This window comes from Perca flavescens, chromosome 23 (genome assembly GCF_004354835.1).
Source record: "Perca flavescens isolate YP-PL-M2 chromosome 23, PFLA_1.0, whole genome shotgun sequence".
NCBI lineage: Eukaryota > Metazoa > Chordata > Actinopteri > Perciformes > Percidae > Perca > Perca flavescens.
The window spans coordinates 14,468,511-14,491,854 of NC_041353.1; the positions used below are offsets into that span (position 1 = coordinate 14,468,511).

At 40.6% G+C, this 23,344-nt stretch overlaps 1 protein-coding gene across 1 annotated transcript; it reads right to left on the reverse strand.

Annotated features, from left to right (window-relative positions):
- Nucleotides 1-119: 119 nt before the first annotated feature.
- On the reverse strand, nt 120-21,073 carry nampt1 (nicotinamide phosphoribosyltransferase 1). The gene is made up of 11 exons (XM_028570350.1): nt 20,895-21,073; nt 12,445-12,601; nt 10,784-10,887; nt 9,526-9,654; nt 5,636-5,794; nt 4,943-5,079; nt 1,744-1,969; nt 1,511-1,630; nt 1,082-1,222; nt 614-748; nt 120-393 (listed from the first exon to the last, which is right to left on the reverse strand). The coding sequence occupies exons 1-11, from the start codon at nt 20,946-20,948 to the stop codon at nt 280-282; spliced, it is 1,476 nt and encodes a 491-aa protein (XP_028426151.1). The 5' UTR covers nt 20,949-21,073; the 3' UTR covers nt 120-279.
- Nucleotides 21,074-23,344: the final 2,271 nt, after the last annotated feature.

A 23,344-nucleotide genomic window follows, 5' to 3' on the forward strand; every position in this document is an offset into this window, starting at 1 on the left:
ATCAGTGGTGTGCAAATTTCCAAATTCCCCCCCCCCCACTCTGTTGGAGAACCAACAACAGCGTTTTGGAACCGTGGGTGAAGATCTGTGAATTTTAAGGGTGTCTCGGGTTTTTAGGAACATTTTGGGGAGTTGTCACGCTTTGGGAGAGGGATCTATTAGCAGTGTACACCGCCTCCTTTTTCTGGGGTCGCGTCGGCGCCCAAAAGGAGGAAGGGTTGAGGGGAGGGGGTTTGTTTTGGGGTTAGGGTGGAGGGTGGGGATTTAGTAGTGCTGCGCTCAGTCCAGCAGCACATTAAGCTCGCTCTCTTTGAGCTGAGCATTGTCTCTGACTTCGTCAAATGTGTACGTCTTCACAATCTTTCCGTTCAGAAAGACTGTGTGCAGCAGGTCCTGGAGATGAATAGAAAAACAAGTTGGAGGGAGGGCAAATAAAAAGAAAACAGGAATACAGAAGGACAGGTGACAAGGGAGGGAAGGAGGGGCAGAGCAAAAAAAGGGGGAAACAGAACATGTGGGGGGGCAGGTCAGTGTTGCTGAGAAGATTTTGGTAGACTTTAAAACATGTTTATGTACAAAAGTGTCTGTGTGCTACTGTAGCCTTTTAACTCACCACGCCATACTGCTCCAGGTCGCCCTTGCCCTCCTCCAGAGTGACAAAGTCGCCACTCTGTGTCCGATGCAGAGACAGGCGACCCTTCTTGGACCGCTTGTTGGGGTCCGCCACTGGGTCCTTGAACACATTCACCTTTCCCCAACACACAGAAAAGAAACAACGCATTTTAAAACGGAATGGGAATTTCAAAAACATGGGTTTAAGCAGAGATCTGTACCGATTAATGACTGTGCCAAGACACTGAAAACCAACTTAATGGCTAATTTAAAGTATTTAACAAAGACATGCAACCCTTAAGAATGAGAACATACTTTTCTTTCTTGTAAGTTCCAAAGACAAACAAAAAAAACTTTTGGCAGGTCATCTGCAGACTCTTGCCAACTAGTAAATTGTTTATTACTCACTGTTTAACTAACACAACGGTCATGAAACACAATAACTACATTGTAGTGTATCAGTACTCACCCCTAGTCCATTAGTGACCACATAGCTGCATTTGAAGGAGCAATTGAGCAGATCTCGGGTCAGTTTCTGCAGCAGAGCCCCGCCGGACCCGAAGGAAATGTTCTCAATGGACCACTTGTGTTGCTTCATACCCTGCACTATCTGTGGAAACACACACACACACACACACACACACACACACACACACACACACACACACACACACACACACACACACACACACACACACACACACACACACACACACACACACACACACACACACACACACACACACACACACACACACACACACACACACACACACACACACACACACACACACACACACACACACACACAGTAACATTATGTGAGAGACACAACCTATTGTCATGGTAGTGTTGTGTCTCCTAGTACATTGCATGAATAAGTAGCATGTTTCTATACCTCTTGCAGTGTGTTGATATCAACTCCGTCTCCTTGTATGACTCTGATATAAGGAGGGAGAACCTTATAACCTTTGGAGTTCTCCACTGGCGGAAACTTTTTACCCAGGATCTCCAAAACCTGACAGAAGTAAAAGAAGAAAGGAAAAGTGGTACAGAAAGGGGGTGATTTAGTGTCCTGGCTTGTTTTCTAAGCCATCCTAATTGAAAGCCAAGCTGTTCATGTGACAACACCTTCAAAACTGTATCGAGCGGGTTTCCGGAGTCTGGTCGGATAACCAATGGGGCATCTGCACTGCGGGCCACTATCAGCGACCGGAGGTCTTCTCCCCAGATCTTCTCACATGCGTTGTAGATGTCGTAGCTGTCACTGACGATTGATACGGGCACGTTGGGAAACTGCTTGATGATGTGCTCAAAGGCATCTTTTTCATGGTCCTTCCCCCACGCTGTGATGGTACTGAAGAGAGAACGGCAGATAAATCCTTATTCTTTGTCCCAGTAATTTCTCTTCCCATACAGTTGATCAAAACTATAACATATTATGGACAACATCTGGGGTTGGTTAGAGTGTTTTAGGGTCATGCTTTACATCAGGGGTGTGGCCCCTAAGGGCCACATTTTTTTCACACTTTTGGGGCATTTCTGCCTTTATTGGATAGGAAAGCAGAGAGATATGAAAGGGGAGAGAGGGGAAGACATGCAGGAAAGAAAAGGACCTTCTGCATCGAGGAATAATTCTCTGCATATGTGCGCCCGCTCTACCAACTGATGCTACGTTTACACGTGGCCGGCTATTTTCATAAACAGACATTTCAACCGCTCAGTTTTAAAAAATAACATCGTGCACAGCTGTCAGTTTTCAGAAAAGTGTTCGTTTACATGTACCCGTGTACATATGCTGTTAATGCAGTCAAGAGCATGCCAAACCTGTAGGTAGGTGGCAGTGTAACGAGAAGCTCAAGCCCACGTTAGCCAATCAGAATCCCGAAAATAGCAACGAATCACTTCCTCTTTGTCTCAGTTTACATGCAAACGAAGATCTCAAAAATATCCACTCTGGCTGGAGTTTGGCCAAAGGGAAGGGAAATGTCTCCGGTTTTCAAAATAACCATGTACGTGTAAACAGGGACTGAGCTAAACAGCCACACAGACATGCTTTTGTTTAATTGACAAATTAACATAGTTTTGACTGTATTCTTGCATGTCTCATATAGTCTTCTCACTTACAGTTTAGTCGACATAAAGTCCTAAAAAAAGTCAGCTAAAAAGTTCCTTAGAGTTAAGCAAATCAAGCAAAACAATGATTACATTTTTAAAAGTATGCTACCACACAGCTGACCCACAACAACCTGTTTCACAGCCTGAATATGCAAAGTTTCTAAGTCAGCAATCTGCCAAATTCTGCTTTTAGTGTCGCATAATTACAGTTTGAAAAAACATTTCCTGTTTACAAGACAACTAGGCGGGCCAAAATTTATTGTGAACCTAAATTGACATGCGGGCCGTATCAAAATTTGCGAGGGCCAGGATTTGGCCCGCGGGCCTTGAGTTTGACACATGTGCTTTAGTTCCCACCATTCAGTCTAAAAATAGAGAACGCAAAGAGAAAGAGGTTCAACAGCAATAAACTGCAGGTAGCAAGAACTTTAGATTTGTTATCTGTTGGGAGGAAAGATGGGAGCAAAAGAAAAATTGAACATGAAGAGAAGCACATTAAAAAAAAGGTAAAAAAAAAAAATTCTCATTAAACAAGAAGACTTAAGACAGTCAAAAGACATTCATCAAATGCTAATGCCAAAGATCATCCAGAAGAGGGCAGTGCACTCCAGGTTTTAGTCTTGGATGAAACCAAACCTGGGCTAAATTGGATTTTGTTAAGGTTGAAATAGGTGTGATGTAGCCATCTTAGTTACCGGATGAATTACTTTTAAAAAGGCAATGACATATTTACCCAGATTACAAAAAAAGGACACACTGCTTCTACTTTTCAGCAGTCAAAGCTGGCCCTGAATTCAGTTCTCTGTGCTGAGGTTATGAGCTATCTAAAATGCCTTCCACCACCCCAATACAATGAAGGTGCCTGAAACTTTGTTTCTGTTTAGGAGCTACTATCTTCCATTTGAAACCTGTCCAGTGTACACAGAGTAAACCTCAGCTACTTGGAACTCTTGTCAAGATTTAAAAAAATAAAAAAAACTAATATAAAAAAAACAAAAACTAAGAGAGATACTATTTCACACAAACAACAGACTTGTTCTAAATTGTACCTCTGATTCAGTTTTCATTACAGTGCAGATCTGACCATTACTTAGTCTATGAAACTATTTTTTATTTCTTCCCAGGGCATTTCTGTTACAGTGAAAGTTTACAGTAAACACTGGAGAATACTCTGAAGGTGACACACCCCCGCTCTAAAACACCCGCCTGTTACTTTCCTTCTACATCAAAATCAACGCGGAATTTCACTTTGACTCCTCCCTCTGAGGTAGAAACCAAACAGACTTTAGGAGGGGGTCCATTACATAATGGTTACTATGACAACTTCTGCCATCCCACAATGCACTCGTGCGAGGAAGAAGGGTGCGCTGAAGCAGCAGTAACTGCCCTGGTGGGAAGGAAGAAGTGACTCTGTGTGCATGAGAGTGAAACAGAAAAAGTATATGTGTGCGTGCGTGCGTGCAGGATAAATGGATCAGTGCCATAAAACAACACCAGAGACATGTGAGGGGCATGTGCGTCAGTGCAGCAGCCAATCAAAATCTTCACATGCAGCCAATCGCAGCCCCATTCACAATCTGAGACAGATGAACCAGATAATTGGTGTGAGGGTGACCAAGCTCTAATCGGGGAAGCAAATCAACACCAACCTCGGCCAAATGATGAGTGCATTTTCACCCGGGCTGATGAATTCCCTTTATCAACAGCTTTGTTGATTAACCAGCTGTTACTTGAAACAAGTTTTCTATTTTGGGAAATCAATTTGGCTTGTGCGTGAAAAGGTATGCTTCCAGAGCTGGCCTGGATGAATAGAGCTGAGGTGTGCCTACTGTACCCCAGTATTTTCCGGGAACATGTGAACATGTGGCTCATGCTGATCCTTAGCAATATGCACAAGAATTTAGCAGCCTCTTGGGGTCAAAATGTTATGCATAAACGTTTCTGCAAACCTTTGCACATCCCTTAAAAGAGAGTGAGCACGTTGGCAGTCGCCCATGATTACTTGGAGGTCTTATACTACTGGCGTAAGGATTCAAGTGGGTGGTGAACTACTGCCCTACATCTCTGTGGAAACGTTCTTCTGGTTAAACCATGAAACACTCTATAGCTAAGGAATGTGGGCTACAAGGAGAAACATCCTGTCTCCGAGCAGGGACAAAGCTACAATGAGCAAATAAATAATAAATAATAAAATGGTGAGAAAGGTGTCTACCTGTGCTCTGCAGCAGGCACTGAGAAGCCTGGCACAGGGTCCTTGGTGCCGTAGTACTTCTTAATGACTCCGATGCCGGCAACCGTGTCCGTGCCCTTGAAGTTGACCAGATGAGCGGAGGCCCCGATGCCCGCAGTCTGCAATAGGAGGGAGATTGTGTTACGGGAGATAAAGGGCAAAGGGGTCCCATTATACATTTTATGTCATTTTCTTTTAGATTACTGTTATTTCTGCATTTTATTTTACACCTTTTTTTATGCCTCATAAAACGTAGACAAAAACATAAAATATTTGACAAAATCCAATCCCACGGTCCACTCACTAGCTTTTTCCAGAGCTTTCATCCGTAACACACCGTGTGATACGGTTGAAAGGTCCAGGAAAAGCTAGTTAGTGGACCTTGAGTCGGGATTGTTTTGTCAAACTATTATTACCAAAGTCCTATGGTGCGGATGAAATTTGAACACCTACTTAAGTACTATGTCAACAGACGTATCTCCGTGACAACTGAGCAAACTCCATCCCATGGTGAAGAAAATGCTAGTAAGCGGACCGTGAGTTGGGACTGTTTTATCAAACTACTTTTTCCAATGTCAGGAATTAACTTTCAAGCTTAAAAAAAAAAAAGTGAAGGTTTCCACCGTTGTAGGGTTAAGCTCAACGGTATCTACTGTATTGTATATAGAAGTATACCTCTTGTGAGGAGACGCCCCTGTAGCCAAAGTCATGTAGTTTATACGCTAGTCCCTCCAAGTTCCCAGAAGTCTCCTGGAGGTACTTGGCGAGGATCTTCTTCTGCTCCCTGGAGTTGGTCGCCACAGTGATGGGGTACCAGATCTGAACCAGAATGGTCTGATGGAGGGAAGAAAGGAGAGTCCAGATGACTACATTTTTATTTTTTATTTCAGGGGGTCTGACTGTTTCACTAAAAAGCTTAATTTCTCCTAATTTCCCCCCATGCACCAATGACTAACAATAAATCTAAGCAAAAAAAAAAAAAAAAAAAAGCCTATTAAGCCTATGTAACAAACATGTATATGTGAACATTAAATTTAAGTTAAATTAAAACAGACTTTTCAGCACTGAACTGACCGATCATGTTTGGTCCAATCACCCCACTTTCCCAGTATCAAGCTGGTAGTAAGCCCAAAACCAACACTCAAAGGGATTAAAGGGGGCTGCTCATTCACACAAGACAAACTCCGGGAAAAAATACATTCCTCAATGCCTAATGTCAACTCTGGACCAGAGTCACAGATTTCGATCTCAAAACAAGTGGCTTATCTGTACTCACCACCACCACCTGGGAAATGTCATGAATCATGAAGTGTACCGTACGTGTGTGTGTGTGTGTGTGTGTGTGTGTGTGTGTGTGTGTGTGTGTGTGTGTGTGTGTGTGTGTGTGACTGTCTGCCTGTCTATCCTCCCGAACATTAATCCATCTTCAGAAAAATAGATACTTTTTTTATTTGACCAAGAATGAGACTCATTGAGTTTAAAAATATTTTTCAAGAGACACAGTGTCAGACATAAAAAAAAACCATAGCAATTTAAAATGGAGACACAAGAACAAATTACAGACGTATAAGATATCAAAAACTTCAGCCAGATAGCCCGGCATCCAAGTAATTTAGAATAACTTTAAATGCATGCAATGAAACCAGTTCCCTGAAGATTCGAAGGTTTAGCACAGACTTTAGAAGGGAAAAAGTCCTGGGTCCCATAAAAGACCAGGGTAGACAAGGCCAACCATACAAGGGCTTTGGGATTTGTGATAAATCTTAAGTGTTCAAATCACAAATCATACTGTGCCTTAATATTCAACAGTGACATTTCAACAAAACACCCGTCCTAGAAAAAGAAATCTAATATGCGAACCGCTGGGTCATATGGGATGTTGATCTTATTATGAAATGACACACTGTGTTTGCAACATGAAGCCATGAATGTGTGTATAATAGGAATGATAGCTAAGTACGTGTGTGTCAAACCTCATTAGCAGCAGATAAAGAGAGCAAGCATGACAAACATTCAAAACACCAGGATGTACAGCCCTCTTTCCTTCCTACACAGCAATTTAAGAGATAGTTGAGAAAAAAAAACAACTTAGCCCTAATTCCTCACTTCACTTTGCCTACTAATATTATGCAGTCTGTGTTTTCACCCTATAAACCTAGGCAGGGCACATGCCTTCTCAAACTAATCATAATCTAAACTATAATATGGACACACACACACACACACACACACACACACACACACACACACACACACACACACACACACACACACACACACACACACACACACACACACACACACACACACACACACACACACACACACACACACACACACACACACACACACACACACACACACACACACACACACACACACACACACACACACACACACTCAGTCAAAGTTCCAAAACAAAATGGAGGAAGATAAGGAAAGAGAAAGAGAGAGAGAGAGAGAGAGAGGGGGGGGGAAAAAAGCAAAAAGAAATATAATATAATATATAAGAGAATATGACAGAGAGAACAACAAAGAAAGAAAAGTAAAAGAAGAAGGGAGAGCAAGAGTAAAGGGGAGAAATGGCCCAAGGACACCAGGCCAAACACTATGGCTAATTTTACATGAGCAATGAAGAATGACTGTGCGTGTGTGTGTGTGTGTGTGTGTGTGTGTGTGTGTGTTTTTTTGCATGTATTTATATCAGTCGTGGAGTGTGTATGCGGGGGTGGTGTATCCAAAATTATCAAGACTGTGTTTGTGTGCGTGTGTGTTTTGTGACAGCTCTTGGCTGTGGGTGACCTACGTTCAAGCACTGCTCCCTTTCATTGGTGTACTTGTCATAGCTGACTGTGTGTGTCAAATTATAGATCTGAAATTAGTCAACATTCAGGAAACACTGGATTTGCAAAAAGAATTCTGAGATATTTCAGTTAACAAAAGACACATTTGTAATTTGTAATGACTTGAATGTGTCTGCAAGACTTTCACAAATGTTCCTTTGTACAGCTTTTTGTAAGCTTTCTTTTTGCATCAATGGATTGAAACAGAGAATGCTTGTTGTTGTTGTTGTCTAATAATCTCCAGAGAAATCGCTGCATGATTCCGCTGTGGCAGAGGTCAAAGACGATATATTTATGAATGGGGCTGACATGACGAAGGAGAGACCGAGAGAGCATCAGTCAAAGGAAGCCGTTAGAGAGAGAGGGAGAGACATAGGGAAGATATCGCTAATGGTAAATGAATTTAGTTCTGCAGAGTCATTGAGGACAGTCCGTTCATGCAGCACTGAGATTATGAGATCTTCCTCATCTCAGCGAGCACACACACACACACACACACACACACACACACACACACACACACACACACACACACACACGCACACGCACACGCACACGCACACGCACAGAGTGCATTAGCTCGACGTCATAAACGCAGCACTAAGAAGGCTGCATTAGACACCAGACTGCCTGCTTCAAAAAACAAAAAATCTATTTCACTTCTGCTGTACTTTTTCCTCACATAAAACACCTGCTGTCAAGTTTGTGTGTAATAAACATGCTTTGCCATGGCAGACTATCTATCAAAGATGTCACCTGATAGCTCAACTAAACCCACAGTATGAATATGATGATTAAAAGATTAGTTAGACATTTTGGGAAATATGCTCATTTGCTTTCTTGCTGAGGGTTAGATGAGAAGACTGGTACTACTCATGGGCCTGTACAGTCAATTTAAAAAGTGTAAAAACGACAGTTTACTGGGACCAGTTGCTGAGAATATCAGGAAGGTACAATACCAGTCCATGTTTTAAACTGCACCAAAGCAGCTACTGTATTTATAAAAAAAAAGAAAGAAGGCTTGGAACAAAATCTTTTTGGATCTAGTGGCCCTTTGTTTCTGACACAGTTTTTGAGTTAATTAAAATCCAAAGTGAATTAAGTTGACACACATTCTTTACAGTTCAGAATAGGTTCAAAATGTGTGCTGCCTCAGGAAACGGAACATTGGTCAAGTCAAGGGGTTGATTTTAGGACTGAAATTATTTCTCTGCTTGCTCTTGCCCTTTTCAGCCAACTTGTATGACTGACTCTGTTGCATTTACAGCACACTTCTGAGCAGCGGTTAAGCAATAGGCCATGACAGGGCTGTAATTCTGAGATTTAAGGAGAAATAAGAGGTACCCTTGGGCGAGCTGCCAAGCTATCTAGTTTATGGCTTTTATTAAACTGTTAATTCTCTGATGTAATAAAAAGGGCATAGATGTTGCTAATATTTTTTTGTCTTTAATCAATAATCAAATAAAGCCAACCATTAAATCTTACTGACATGCCTAGCAATGTAGTTTTCATAGCAATACAGGTAGCAGATTAAAATCTAAACGGTTATATGAGGCCATAGGGTTGAGACACTTTACAAAGCTAGTCCAGAACTGAAGATGAATTGACTGTAGTTAGACCCTGATGCAGTCTAATTGAATAATACACGTGAGTCATGTCAGGAGCCACAGTAGTTAACCCGCTATCCATTCTAGGCCCAGAGGACAAACAAAACAAACCTACCTCCACCCAGTTGGTGAGCCAGTAGCATTCAGGGTCTGTGCTCTCCACTGTGAACAGAACATTGCCTCGAGGAATGACACTCCCCTCTGGCACTGCCTTGATTTCAATAGGCAGGTGTCCATCGTATTTCTGTCAACACATATACACAAATATTCCACTCAGAATTCGATTACATTGTGACAGTTTTCTTCTTAGTGGATTGTGCAGACTGTTACGTTATTGAGATGACCTTAAAAAAGGAGACAAAAGTGACACACATTTGGAGTCGGTACAGTTTCTGGTGAGATTCAACCTTCAGATGTTGCTTAATGCCTGGAGGCAATGTGGAAGAAAGACAGTGAGATTATGCTCAAATTTAGAATCCTAGAGAATTCCTGCATTTCAAACCTGGTCTGAAGTCAACGTGTTGCATTTCACACGGAAAGTGTGCACTGTATGAAAGAAACTACCGTAATACATACCACTACCAAAAGTGAGCAACGTATGCGTGATGTGGGCCGTGTACTAACTTACAGATCATCAACACATGAGTCAGTGATTTGCGAAAAACAAGACTGCCGGATGAGAGCTGATTTAGTAATGTGGTAAGAGATGACAAAAGGAGTAGAAACTTATCCTCGCTTGAGAAAATATGTTGTCAGTACAGAGCGCTGTGCTCTCTCCAAGGTGCTGAAACCGTACCGCTTAAAAAACAGAAACATTGTGTGCACAAATTTTCTAAGATATATAAACTGACTGAGATTCATTTGTAGTTGCTGAGTCTGACTTCCATTTCAAGAATTGTACTAGTTAAGCCCTTCCCTCCTCCTATGGAAAACCACAGCACCAAATGTGGTTCCGATGTTTCTTATTTTAGCGTGCAGGCTTCCCTTTCGCATTTTTTTTTTTATGAGATTTCACGACTTTGCTACTGCAGAATGTAACCCCTTATGACTAATCAGATTGCAAGCTTTCTCTATTAAGTTTGTTTATCAGGAACACACTCCTCCTGAGTCCCGAGTGTGTGTGCACAGACAGACCTCTAGCCTCTCCAATAAAAGGGACATCAATTAAAATATTAGGGTCTCCTGGCACCTGTGTGTACGTACACCTGAATACCTAGTCCCAACATCCAACTTTTCCCTCAATAAACCCATTCCTTATAAATAGTCTCTCATGGATGATTCTTCTCACAAATATGCATAAACATTGGTTTGTACAACAGCAAAGTATCACCTTGAAAAAAAGGTTTTTCAGGTCGTTTTCTGCAGTCTCTTACCTCCAAAATGTAAGTCCAGCCCTTCTCATTGAAAACATCATCCTGGAAGTGTTCTCTGTATACCTCCTTTGCCTCCTGGATCTTCTCTGGGGTCACTACCTTTCCTGAAGAGGAGGAAGGGGAAAAGAAAGAAGAAGCACAAGAAGGTTCAGAAAGACATGTTGGAGAAACACACACTGATAGAGAGAAGGCTCTGGAATGTTACTCTACTGTCCACTGTTGTAATTCAATTAGAAGCATCCCGTGCATACGGACGCACCAACCGTCTCCTGGTCTCATTTCAAGTTTCAAGACCATAGAAACGGTTGTACACAACAAACCACAACAGGGAAAGATATGTACAAATGCAATCCACTTCTTTGTTTTCAATCAAATACTTTCCATTTTGGGAAGAATGAAAAACTAGAATGTAAACTGTTGAAACTCCTAATAGTGGAGTTTCTTTTTAAAACCAAATATAGTGGTTTGGGCAAGCAGAAGTTGTGCTTTCAGAACGAAGATACAGTTAGAGAAGATTCAAATTCACTCCATGATGACTCCGTCTAGAAGAAGCATGATGCAAAATTGGTTTCAAAAGCTGGAGGATCAAGGATGCATCTCTAATAGCTGGGCCAATCATTAAGCTCTGAGTGACGCTCCGTGCAGACAGCTGGTCCTTCTCCCTCATACGGTGAAAGAGCAGCTGTGCTTTTGTTTTCTCTCTCTCTGTTCTCCCTGGCCCTCGGTCCCCCCAGCACCTCTGCTACCGCACCATGAAATCCTCTTAAGAGACAGGAGGGAGATGAATTCTTTCTTTCAAATCCTTCTCTTTCCGTCTCTCTTGCTCTCTCTCATGCCCCTCAGGATCACACTGATGAACTTAAACATCCACCTTTACAAGCTTGAGGTTATTGGAGCATTGAATATATTGGATGCGTTATACTTTGCCTCATTTCAGTCTTTTCTCCCTTACTTTTTGCTTCTAAACCGGCTGCGTTTGTGTTATGCTCTGTAAAGTCTAATCAACGTGAAGCACATTGTACCCTTTTTCTTTCATAAATGAGTAAAAGGACTGCTGCTGCTGGCCACAAAAAGAAGCATCTGCACTGCTGAAGTGTCCTCAAGCAATGCACTCAATCTTGAGGAGCTCCAGGCATGCAGTTAAGCTGACCCTGCACTAGTCTGACCTTGTATTAGAGGCGGGAGAACAAAAGGATAAAATGCTTCCAAGGAGACCAATAACGCACCACAAAAGACTTTTGGTATGTGCCCTGATTGCAAACTGAGACTCAGTGGACAACCGAAGAATAATGTACTGGGCAGCTCCCACAGAATGACGGTTACAGCATTATGTGCATAGTTGACTTTAATACATATTAGTAAAAAAAAAAAAAAAAAAAAAAAACCCGGTTATGTAATCCAAGTATTGGAATGTTACCCTTATTTCATTTATTAAGTTGACTGGAAACCCATTTATATCACCACACACACACAAGTAATCATTAACAGAGGTGGTGGATTCATAGGGCAAAGCCTGCAAGTTGCAAAGTCATTCAGTCTGGCAGTGTTTGAAGCTCCTACTGGGTTGGAGGTGGGGGCTTCAGTGTCGTGCTCAAGGGCACTTTTATTCCATTCAATACTCAATACTGAGCAGCACAATTTAATTCTAAGTCAGGACTTACCTTTTAGGTATTTGTTGAGGATGTACTGTAGGCCATAGAAGACGGTTTTGTCATATTTGACTTTTCTGCTTTTGGTGGGATCGGTCCGCTTCTCACGGCACTCAAAGTACGAGTACACTTTACTCGTGTTGGGGGGGTACTGTTTGTAATGTGTTACCTGCAGAGACAGAGCAAACGGCAAGGAGATGAGACATGTTAGCGTGGCCATTTACAATAAATAAACAGATTTTGAATAATACTATTCGAACATGCATGCACATAAACTGCTGGCATAGCTGACTAGGGCTGGGCAATATATCGATATTATATCGATATCAGTGATATGAAACTAGATAGTTTCAGATTTTGTGTTGTCTTTTACTGGTTTTAAAGGCTGCATTACAGTAAAGTGATGTACTTTTCTGAACTTACCAGACTGTTCTAGCTGCCTTTTCCCCACTTAGACATTATGTCCACATTACTGATGGTTATTTATCTATCTAAGTGTGAAGATATTTTGTTAGAGCACCAATTGTCAACCCTAGAATATCGCCGCAATATCGACATCAAGGTATTTGGTCAAGAATATTGTGATGTCGCCCAGCCCTATAACTGACGCTCATATCAGACACAGACACACGCACGCAAGACGCTTTTTTGTTGGACATCGGAGCAGCTTTTTGGGATGCAGGGCAACAATAAAGATATTCAAGTAAATGACATTTTCATGCTTGGAAATGAAGGAATCTAAGAATTCAGTAGCTCACTGCCAACAGACGCAGTCCCAGGAGCTATTCAGGGTCACAACTCAAAGATTACGGAGCACTGCCACTGTGCTATTTTATCTGTGATTAGAGAAAACATTCCAGTTTAACAAAAGACACATCAATAAATCTTTTGTGTTAAACCAATATTTCAGAACTAAAATGTCACAATAGGGGCGAGGCATGTCAGACTTTTCCCACACAGACACGCTCTCCATTATTCTACTATTATTCAGAAAATAACACTTCCAAGTGCTGTGTGTGTTTCTAGTGATCCTCTAATCTAATGTCAACTGACTGATACCTAAAACAGTTGAACAGTTTGGTTAAAACCATGCGAGACATGTCCGGGCATGTTTCACACACAGAGAAAGCATACACTGTTTGAGAGGGACTACACATTAAATATACACACACACACAGAAAGGAAAAGATAAGTGTCAGCTGGAGCCATCAGGCCATCAATTAAATCCCAAATGAGTCCAGGGATTGCCACAGAGAGTACACCGGGGCATTTGAAGAGCAACTTCCACAAGTAGGGTTGACAAGATGATATTAACTGCTACAGCTCACATACTCCTTATGCAACCTAATATTTGCTTTCAGAGTGATCTGCTTTCAATATCCATACAAAATGTAGCTTAAAACGTGAAATGGCAATACATTTACAACCACGAGGAGGCCAGAGATGTCAGGGTCTTAGCGATGTAATAAGCTGAACTCACTGAATATCAATGGTAAAAGTGCAAGTGCCTTCAGGAAATACTACTATAAAAAAAAAAAAAAAAAAAAAGTGCAGATCAGTGTGCTACAGAAATAATGAAGTGATGAAGGAAGACATTTTACTACAGAAAAGGCTAAAGCTCATGGATCCATAGGTCATGGACTTCTTCTTGATGTTACTACAACTTTGGGAAACATTTAATGTCTCACCATTGTAAATAAATAAAAGTCGTTGGAGCCGCAGGTATAAACCTGTGAAAATGGCCTAAAGGCTTGATCCCAATCTAGAAAAACACACATCATGTACTAGGGCTGAAACGATTCCTCGAATAATTCGATTAAAAAAAAATCCTCGATGCAAAATGACTTGCCTTGAAGCCTCGTTAAATCAGTGTTACCAACGTTGTATCGCTGATGGACAGTGTTTTACGCACAGATCATTATTACTGTCGCACATCAGACACTGCTCAATATGCTGCTGGCAACACATGCCAGAGTGTAAATAGCGAGGGGCTAAGAGAAGAGACAGGCTGGAGAAAACAACAGAAAGTGTCCAAAGTTTGGAATCAGTTCAAACGTAATTAAAACAAAAACTCTGTGCAGTGTGTCTGCTGCAAAATCAAACTAGCTTACCACAATGATAGCACGACGTCAGTGCTTTAGCATCTCAACAGAAAACATGGAGTCTAACTTAATCCTCCATTCCACGAAGCGGACCCGACAGAAGTACATCACAGAGTCGTATGGACCATGAAACTACACCAAACACAACAACTACCAAAAACAAAGACAAGAAAATATGTAGTGGTGACTACAATTTGATCTAAAGAGCTGACTGTTGACTATCCTTTTGGAAAAACAGCTGATTGTTGGCACCATTTTCTCTCTCTCTCTCTCTCTCCAGAAAAACAGCTGATCAACTATCTAATAGCATAAGTGTAACAGAGCTGTATAGCATTGTAATCAAATATATAAATGAAAATAGGTTGAGTACAACTAATATTTACATATTGGCCTATATACAGATCAGTCTCAAGTTGCACAACTTAATGTAATGTTTATGTATGCCTTAGTTTGAGGTTGATATCATTTGAAAAAAAAAAAATCTTTAAAAAACAATGTAATATGCACTTAATATGTTTAGTTTTTTTTGAGATATGATATTATAAGCAATGTAGGCAATAAAAATGTTGCCTTTTCCGAAAAGTTAACCAAACTATTGTTTATTATTGCTCTTCAATAAAACAAAAGTATTTCTTATCCGATTAATCGATGGAATAATCGGTAGAATACTTGATTACTAAAATAATCGATAGCTGCAGCCCCATCATGTACTGTATGAAGGGGGAAGAAAACAACTCCTGGCTCATTACAGGTTTGTGAAGAGAAGAGATAAATGTCAATGAACTACTCCGTGTCTTTGACCCGTCTGTCCTATCCTCTGGGCTTTCGAGGACTCAAAATAGAGTCGACACACAACACGACACTAGGCCTGACCACGTGTGTGTACGCATTCACTGGCCCACATGCTGATGTATATAGACAAACTAGTCCAATGATGTTATTCACTCTTTATCCAATATAATAGTATAATGACACCATGGATCATCGTTTAATAAAATGGAAACCTATAGTTTAGTAAATCATACAGCATGTAGCCTTGGTGATATAGTTTTATTAAACGGAGCTTTGGCATATTTCAATGTGTCTGGTATGAACACAGTTCTGATGGTAAATCAAGACCAGTCATTAAAGCTGCAAAAGAGTGATTTGTCATGACAAACCCACAGAATTATCACCGGACTCTGCAGCTCCTCTCAATTCTATGGAATGTTTGGGAGTCATTTACAACGAAAAATGCTCGGAAAGACTATCTGTAGGCTTTTAATGAGAAACACCTGCATCTACAGTACAACTTTAGAGCTGCTGTCTTTTTAATTTAAGATTATTTTTTAAATGTCTTTTGGCCTTTATTGATAGGACAGGTGAAGTCAGGAAAGGGGGGAGAGAGACGGGATGACATGCAGCAAAGGGCCGCAGGTTGGATTTGTACCCGGGCCACTGCGTGTAAGGAGGACTGAGCCTTATTACATGGGGCGCATCCTCAACCAGGTGAGCTACCAGGGCGCCCTGACAATTAATCATTTAACAGAAATTCAAAAGTCAAATAATGGTTTTTGTTTAAGCAAAAATGCCAAACATTTGCTAGTTCCAACTTGTTAATTGTTAGGATTTTTTTTAATACTTTTCTTTGTTGTACAGGACAGTAAAGTGAATATCTTTGGGTTTAGGACCGTTGTTTGGACAAAACAAGACATTTGAAGATGTCATCTTGGGTTGTGGAAAACTGTAACGGGCAATTTTCAGGTATTTTATGGACAAAACGATTAATCAAGCAGACTAATCGATAATGAAAGTAAGACTAAATCTGTCTAGAATGAAGCGGACTATAGATTAATGTTCAGTGTAATCTCTGATGTGACTTTCTCTGATATAGTCCTTCTTTTGTCTGTACTATAAAACCCTGAAAGTGGTGGAGGTACTTAAGAATGCAACATCACTCAAATTACCAAGATATATTGATTGAAATATACACACACACACACACACACACACACACACACACACACACACACACACACACACACACACACACACACACACACACACACACACACACACACACACACACACACACACACACACACACACACACACACACACACACACACACACACACACACACACACACACACACACACACACACACACACACACACACACACACACTCTTAAAGTATAGGAAGTCCAGTTGGAGTCAGTCCAGTTGGAGTCAGTAATTTACTGGCACACTGTTATTTCAAAACATGCACATTACTTCTCTGTTGCCCTTTTAGGATTTTAGGTGTCACGAACATGAGATAATGGCAGAACCTTGTGTTGAGAATGAAATGTTTGGACACAATAAACCCTAATCTGGCCACCATAAAGGATGTTTCTCAGGTGCTGCTGTGTCTCTCCCCAGACAGCACAACATCTGAACGGTGCAGAAGCTGTTAGTGTGGCATAATGCTTAATGAGACCATCCCATTACCTAAATGCCACAGGTTCAACCTTCACTGTAGCCATTCTGCTCTATGAAAATGTTTATCCCACAAAATCCTTAACCCCTACCTATTTACTCACTGTAATTCTGTTTGGATTTAAGGGTCAGAAAAATGTCATGTTATGTAAATGTGGTCATATGCCAACACACCTGCGTTGTGGTGTTGCTTTAAAAATGTGCATTGAAAAGTGATATATTGTACACCACCACCCTGTAAAATGTATGGTTGGGTACCGAACTCTGTATTTTTTTTTGGGTACCGACCGAATTCTATCGGCCAAATTTCGGTACCTGAGAGCATGTAAGCGTGAGCTTATCTGTCCTCTCCTCTTTATTGTTAAAAGGTACCATTGGGTATCTGTACCCTTGAAATCAGGTACTGCACAATCTCATATGCAGTACCTGAAATTCAGTTATTTCAGAAAATTATTTCAGTTGTAAAAATAATTCCCAAAAAAAATATCCAAATATTTTACACTCAAAATAAAATAAAAACAAAACAACTCCCTCTCCCCTCCCAAACCCGTCCCTACAACCTATTAAATTGAATAATTATTAATTTCATACTCATTGTAACTTTTATTCTTGTATTTGTATATTATTCTTTTTAAGCCCGTTTTATTTTCATGATGGTTTTTTATTGCTCTTTAATGTTTTATGTAAAGCGTTTTTGAATTGCCTTGTTGCTGAAATGTGCTATAGAAATAAAGTTCCCCAGGGAATAGAAACTGTTGTGCCTGCTTGTTTCAGAAGTAGTGTAATGTCAACAGCACCGCGACTGCTTTCGCCACACCATTAATATCATATCACAGCGAACGCTGTCTACTTAAAGTTTTGAAAAACTGTAACCATAATTGCCACTGCTTTATCGCCATTGCTATGACTCACTGTGACTTCTACTAAACTGCAGAGACAACGTATATTGCTCGGTCTGCACGTGTATGTGTGTCAGAGCCCAGCTCTCTGCCAACATGCAGAGAGGACAGATAAGCTTGCGCTTACCCGCTCTCAGGTACCGAAATTTGGCACAGTTTGATTTAAAAGTGAATCAGTCCTCAGTAGTACCGACGTAATTTGGTCGGTACCCTAAAAAGTACAGAGTTTGGTACCCGACCCTAGTATCATATTGGCCTGAATTGAATCAAATCGACATTGTATCGTGGCAGATTTTGTGTGTGTGCGCGCGCGGGCCGCCACGATAAAATCAACATAGAGGAAACACTGATCTGAGCATTAGTAGCTCCAATACAAGATAAAGAACCTGTCCTACTGTACATGTTAATATACCTCATGTAAAAAAGACCTCTGACCAAAACATCACACTCTCAGAGCCTAATAATTGTAAACTTATCAAAAATTCATCTTATAACCCTGGAATTAATACAACCATCAGTAGTAATTAATGTGCCGTTTATGACCACAACAGATATGTCTGTCCGTAAGTACAATATCTGTTCTATCAGAGCTTTATTAGCTTGACATCGTCATACTCAGATACTAGTCAGAATAGGAGTCTGATACTGCTCCATCGGGCTGTGATTATGGGGCGTGGCTCAACCAAACCAGGAAAGAAAATTCCTCTGCACTCGATTGGATAGACCTACAACCAATCAGAACAACGGAGCACGTGACGTATGTTGAGCCCCATCTTCTTAGCAACCATCGGGGTCAGCTGATAAATTAAACTTTTGACAAATGCCTTGATCGCGGTTCTCTGTTCCTCTTATAAAAATGAACGCGCTGTTGATATCTTCTATAACAGACGCGATGGCGGAATCTACACATCTCAATTCTCCAGACATCTTCGTTGTAAACAAATTCAACCTAAGCGCTCTTTGGTGACGTGGTTCGTTACGTTACTGTTGATCATCGTATAAAGCCCGCCCTGACAATTTGATTGGTCCGAACAGCTCTGGTTCGAGCATAGTTGCTCCACAACGGATCAAGTCCAGAGTTTTATATTACTGTGAGGAAGTAGGTTTATAAATGCCAATATTTTTAATGGAGCTTTACAGCTATAAGTCCTACTACAACATCACCTTGTTACATCAGCCTACATTTAAAAATTGTGACCCCAGTCTGAACCTTTCAGTTTTAAACTTTGTTGCTTGTATTTTGTTTCTATAATGTTTGCATTTCTGTCTCATCATCTGCTGTACATGGCAACTGTCCCGGCAACCACCTGTTACGTGCAATAGATACTACATCCCTTAAACTTGCAAGGGCATTTGTTCTCCATTTCCATTGTTTGTTAGTAGTCGGTCTTATGGGACTTTAAAGCTACTCACTGTTATATTTGCCATCAATGCTTAAAAAGCCTGCAGTCTGAGGCTGAGCCAGCTACTTCCGGTTTAGCCCTCCGCTAACTTGAATGGGGATTAAATGATTTAATCATGAGGCTCTCCTAGACTTTCGACATGTTATAGGACCGAATGGATCAAATTCGGATAGTGAAATTAGTCGTTTTGCGGGGGATTTTGACACTAAAAAAAAGCCACTGATTTACAGAAGTGTCTTTCGCCATGTAAGTCAATGGGAGAAAGTATTTTTGGGCCAAAGGGCATCACGTGCGGGCCAGGAGATGTAAATCCACTGTTTCGCCACTATGTTCAATTTGTTTCAAAGCCCGGTGCACTTCCTGGGAGCTTGCTCTGAGGTGGAGCTCTAACTTCCTCACTGCTGCAGCTTCACAATCAAAGCATTTAACTGCTGACACACAATTTGACTTTTATTTTATTATGAAGTAGTTGATAGTGAGCTTGACACTGACTGCTATTGTTAATAATTAATGTGTCTACAAAACAGTAATTTTCAGCATTTTTTACAGCACATCAGTTTGTGATATTGCAATGGAAGAAAAAGAAGCAACCATAGTGAGCTGTTAGATGAAGAGCGGCAGGCTGCACACCTCCAACTTCTCAACAAGGTAACCAGATATGCTGGGTTCAAGTCCAGTTGTTTTGAATGCCCAGTTATTTATTGATTGATTTATCTTAGCTTATGGCCTTAACGGTCTTCATGCATAATATTAACATGATTCCAGTCGTGCTGTATAATATAATTTTGTAATAGTAGGCTATTACAAAAATTGTCAGACTGATGGACTTACAGACACATAACATAACCCCCTTCCAGACATCATTAGCTTGCTTAACCCCCTTAGATTTGCAGGAGTCTCAAAAAGTCGTTTCAATAAGTGTTTTGTAAAATTACACACTTACCAATTATTAGTTCTCGTGGCTGTATAACGTTATAAAGAAATATGTTGCCTGTGGTACGATCTGATAACGCTGAGTCGACTATTCAATAACGTTTATCGGCATAGAGCATTTCAATTCCATGCAAGACGTTAGCTGTGTCACAGAAGGCAAATATCCCCGATACTCTTTTTGACTTTCGGTTTCGATTTCCTGAAAGTGAGGCATTGCCCCATGCTGGCTAATATAAACGTTCACCTAGCTTCTTATTATTATTATTTTAATAACAATCCCCTGTGCCTCTGCTGCGCTCACTGAGAGCTAGCAAGCTTAGCTGATACAGCTAGCTTGAGACCACTGGGACTAGCAAAGCTGGTGGGGAACCGGCTCCGTAATATAGAGCGGTTTTATACATAAGTTGGCTAACGTTAACGTTAGCTCAAATGGGGAGGCTTGCTTTCAGAATTTGGTACCCCATATCTGATGCACCACCCCACCCCACCCCTCTCCTCCTCTTCCTCCTGCCCATTCGGCCTGCTTTGAACCGACGTAGACCGACCACAGAATGTGATGGCCTTGGGACTGATGATGAAACCACCTTGACTTTCCATTTTCATCCATTAGCCGCTCCCCTCCACCCAGTCTATCTGTCGGAAATCACCAGGAGTACGGTAACGTTACCTTATATGAATCGGTCGCCAACAATATGCTGAAGCCGGAGTCTCTGTGCTCCATCTTTCCCACCTTGGTTGTGAGTGAGTCGCAGCAGTCAGTGTGTTGCAGTCAGTGTGTTGCGTGCAGTGCTGCCGGGGGACTCCAGCCTGGTATGGTGTAGCTAGCTAGGTAGGGGGGAAGGACAAGCTGAGAGAACCGGGTTTGGGAAGGGGCGGGCTTATCCCTCGGCTATATTCGTTTCTAATTGGCCAGCCAACCCGATTCTACCAAAGATTGTCAACACATACAAAGATGATCACTCAAGAATGAAAGTCACCCAAGGGTCAATACGATTTTCATTTCTTCCCTTCAGAAATAAACTGTACACTTTACACATTTTTTAACTATTCATTATAATATTAGGATCAGCTAATGCCGTCTTTTAAATACATTAATTCTCATTTTCATTGACAAAGGATATCATTTTGGGAATTTTCTTTATCCTTATGGAACACATCATCTTAGTAGATGTTGTAGGCCTATCTTAGAAGACATATTTACAACTATAATTATTATTTATATGAAATTAAAGTTGCCAATAGTTGTAGATGTTTTGGAGATTATTGAACATCTATGCATCTATAACTAACACAAATGGCTTTTAATAATTTTAATAATAATTATCACCTTACAAAATAATTGTTCCACTAATGTTGAAACATTACTTATTACAACTTTCAAATTGTGCCACCAGATGTAATTTTGTAGGAAAACTGAGAACAAAAGGTTAGCTAAAAAAAACAGAGTTAACGCTTTTAGGGGCTATGCACCTCTGAATATGACATTTCCAGTGTAACATTGTTCACTCTGTTTGCTCTTTGCTTTCATTTCCTCTCAGAATGCACAGACCTGAACCAATGTGCAGTTTTCAAACTCAGCAGAAGGGGACAGTGTTGGTCATCTAATGCTATCACAATATAAAAAATGACAAAAGGCTCATTTGGCTGTACCGTGCGTTTGTGCATACATATTTACAGGGTGTCGTTATTTAAGCAGTTACTAGAGTCAAAGGAAGCATTTGTAATAATGTAATTTACGTTAAACCTAGTCACATGCCCTGCACAACTCCATTAACCAATACGAATGGCAACAGTAAAAAGTGGCCAACGTTAATGTTAATGTGGGAGATGTAAATCAAGCTCATTCTGCAAAGAGGTCGAATCTAAAAAAAGGTCTAATCATACAAAAGAAGTGCCGGTGTAGCAAGTTACAGGGGCTTTAAGGCATCAGAAAGTTTTACTCCGTAAATGAATAAAATCAGTAAAGTATAGTGTGTTTTGTAGCATAATAAAAAAGTTAATAGACATGGGAAAAGAAAATAACACCTAAGGTAGATCATACTGGCTTGTTAAAAAAAAGCCCAGGAGAGCCAAGAGAGTCAATTGATATGGGTGGCCTCAGCTTGCCCGATTTGATTTTTCATAATATTCTGGCATGTTGAAAGTGTGCAATTTGCACAATCAGATTTCTGGGATTGTCCCAGTGTTTAATGCAACTTTAACGACATAATGATCTACATACACATTTGCATATTTCCACTTTTTACACTACCTCTGATATCCCCAAATAAAGTGCTAGAGAATTATTTCTTTGGCAAAAAGGGTTTTCCTCATTGTAGTTCCTTCGTTTATGTGCTCGCCATCAACCCAACCAGTGAACGAGTAAACAGTAGATAGAACTTGACAACAAATAAACTGTCTAGCAGTTTTTGAAATATCTGTATTGCTACAGGGACTGGAGTGTCGGGGTGTCTTATTCCTAAGTTGTTGTTGTTACTTTATTTTTTTTACTATTTTTGAGAAGATGGTCAATGTCTTTGAGAAGTTACTGCAAGGTGCCAGACTGGCACCAAGAAATCAAGCTCAAAATGTTGGCGTCTCCTGCATTGACCACATGGCTGTGGAATACAAAATTTATATCATGCTGCGACTAAACTTCTTTATTCTCGAAATGTGCTATAGGGTAGTAATTCTTTTTTTCATTATTGATTGATACACTTTATTTATCTTGACTTATCATGTCGGTATATGTATGAAAAGTAGGCCTAGCCTAGACTATTTTGTTTTTAAGTGAGAAAAATTGCCCATCACTTCATCATTGTCCAATGCGACAGCTTTAAATGCATTTTCTTTGATCAACAGCCCTTCAATTTATAATGATAGCCTACATATTGTCGGGATAAACATACAGTGAAATTGGCTTTATAAGAACTATAGGGTAAATAGGCAATATTGTTTGTCGATAAATGAATGCACGTAAAGCTTTTAACCTAAAACCAAAAACACATCGCTATTGTAAAGCTCAAGCTATTATGTCAAGCTTCCAGTTAAATACATTTAGCAAGTTGACAGTCACCCGCCTGATAGCAACTATTTGTGACACCAATGTGAAGTGCCCGGCTGAGCCCATGGCGCACT

What these genes read in the sequence shown, in the direction of transcription:
- nampt1 (XM_028570350.1), bottom strand. Translation starts at nt 20,948, where the DNA reads ATGGAGCACAGAGACTCCGGCTTCAGCATATTGTTGGCGACCGATTCA. An exon ending in TGGCGACCGATTCATATAAG is followed by an intron (nt 12,602 to 20,894) that starts GTAACGTTACCG and finishes CTGTCTCTGCAG; the next exon opens with GTAACACATTACAAACAGTA. An exon ending in ACCTGGAGCAGTATGGCGTG is followed by an intron (nt 394 to 613) that starts GTGAGTTAAAAG and finishes ATTCATCTCCAG; the next exon opens with GACCTGCTGCACACAGTCTT.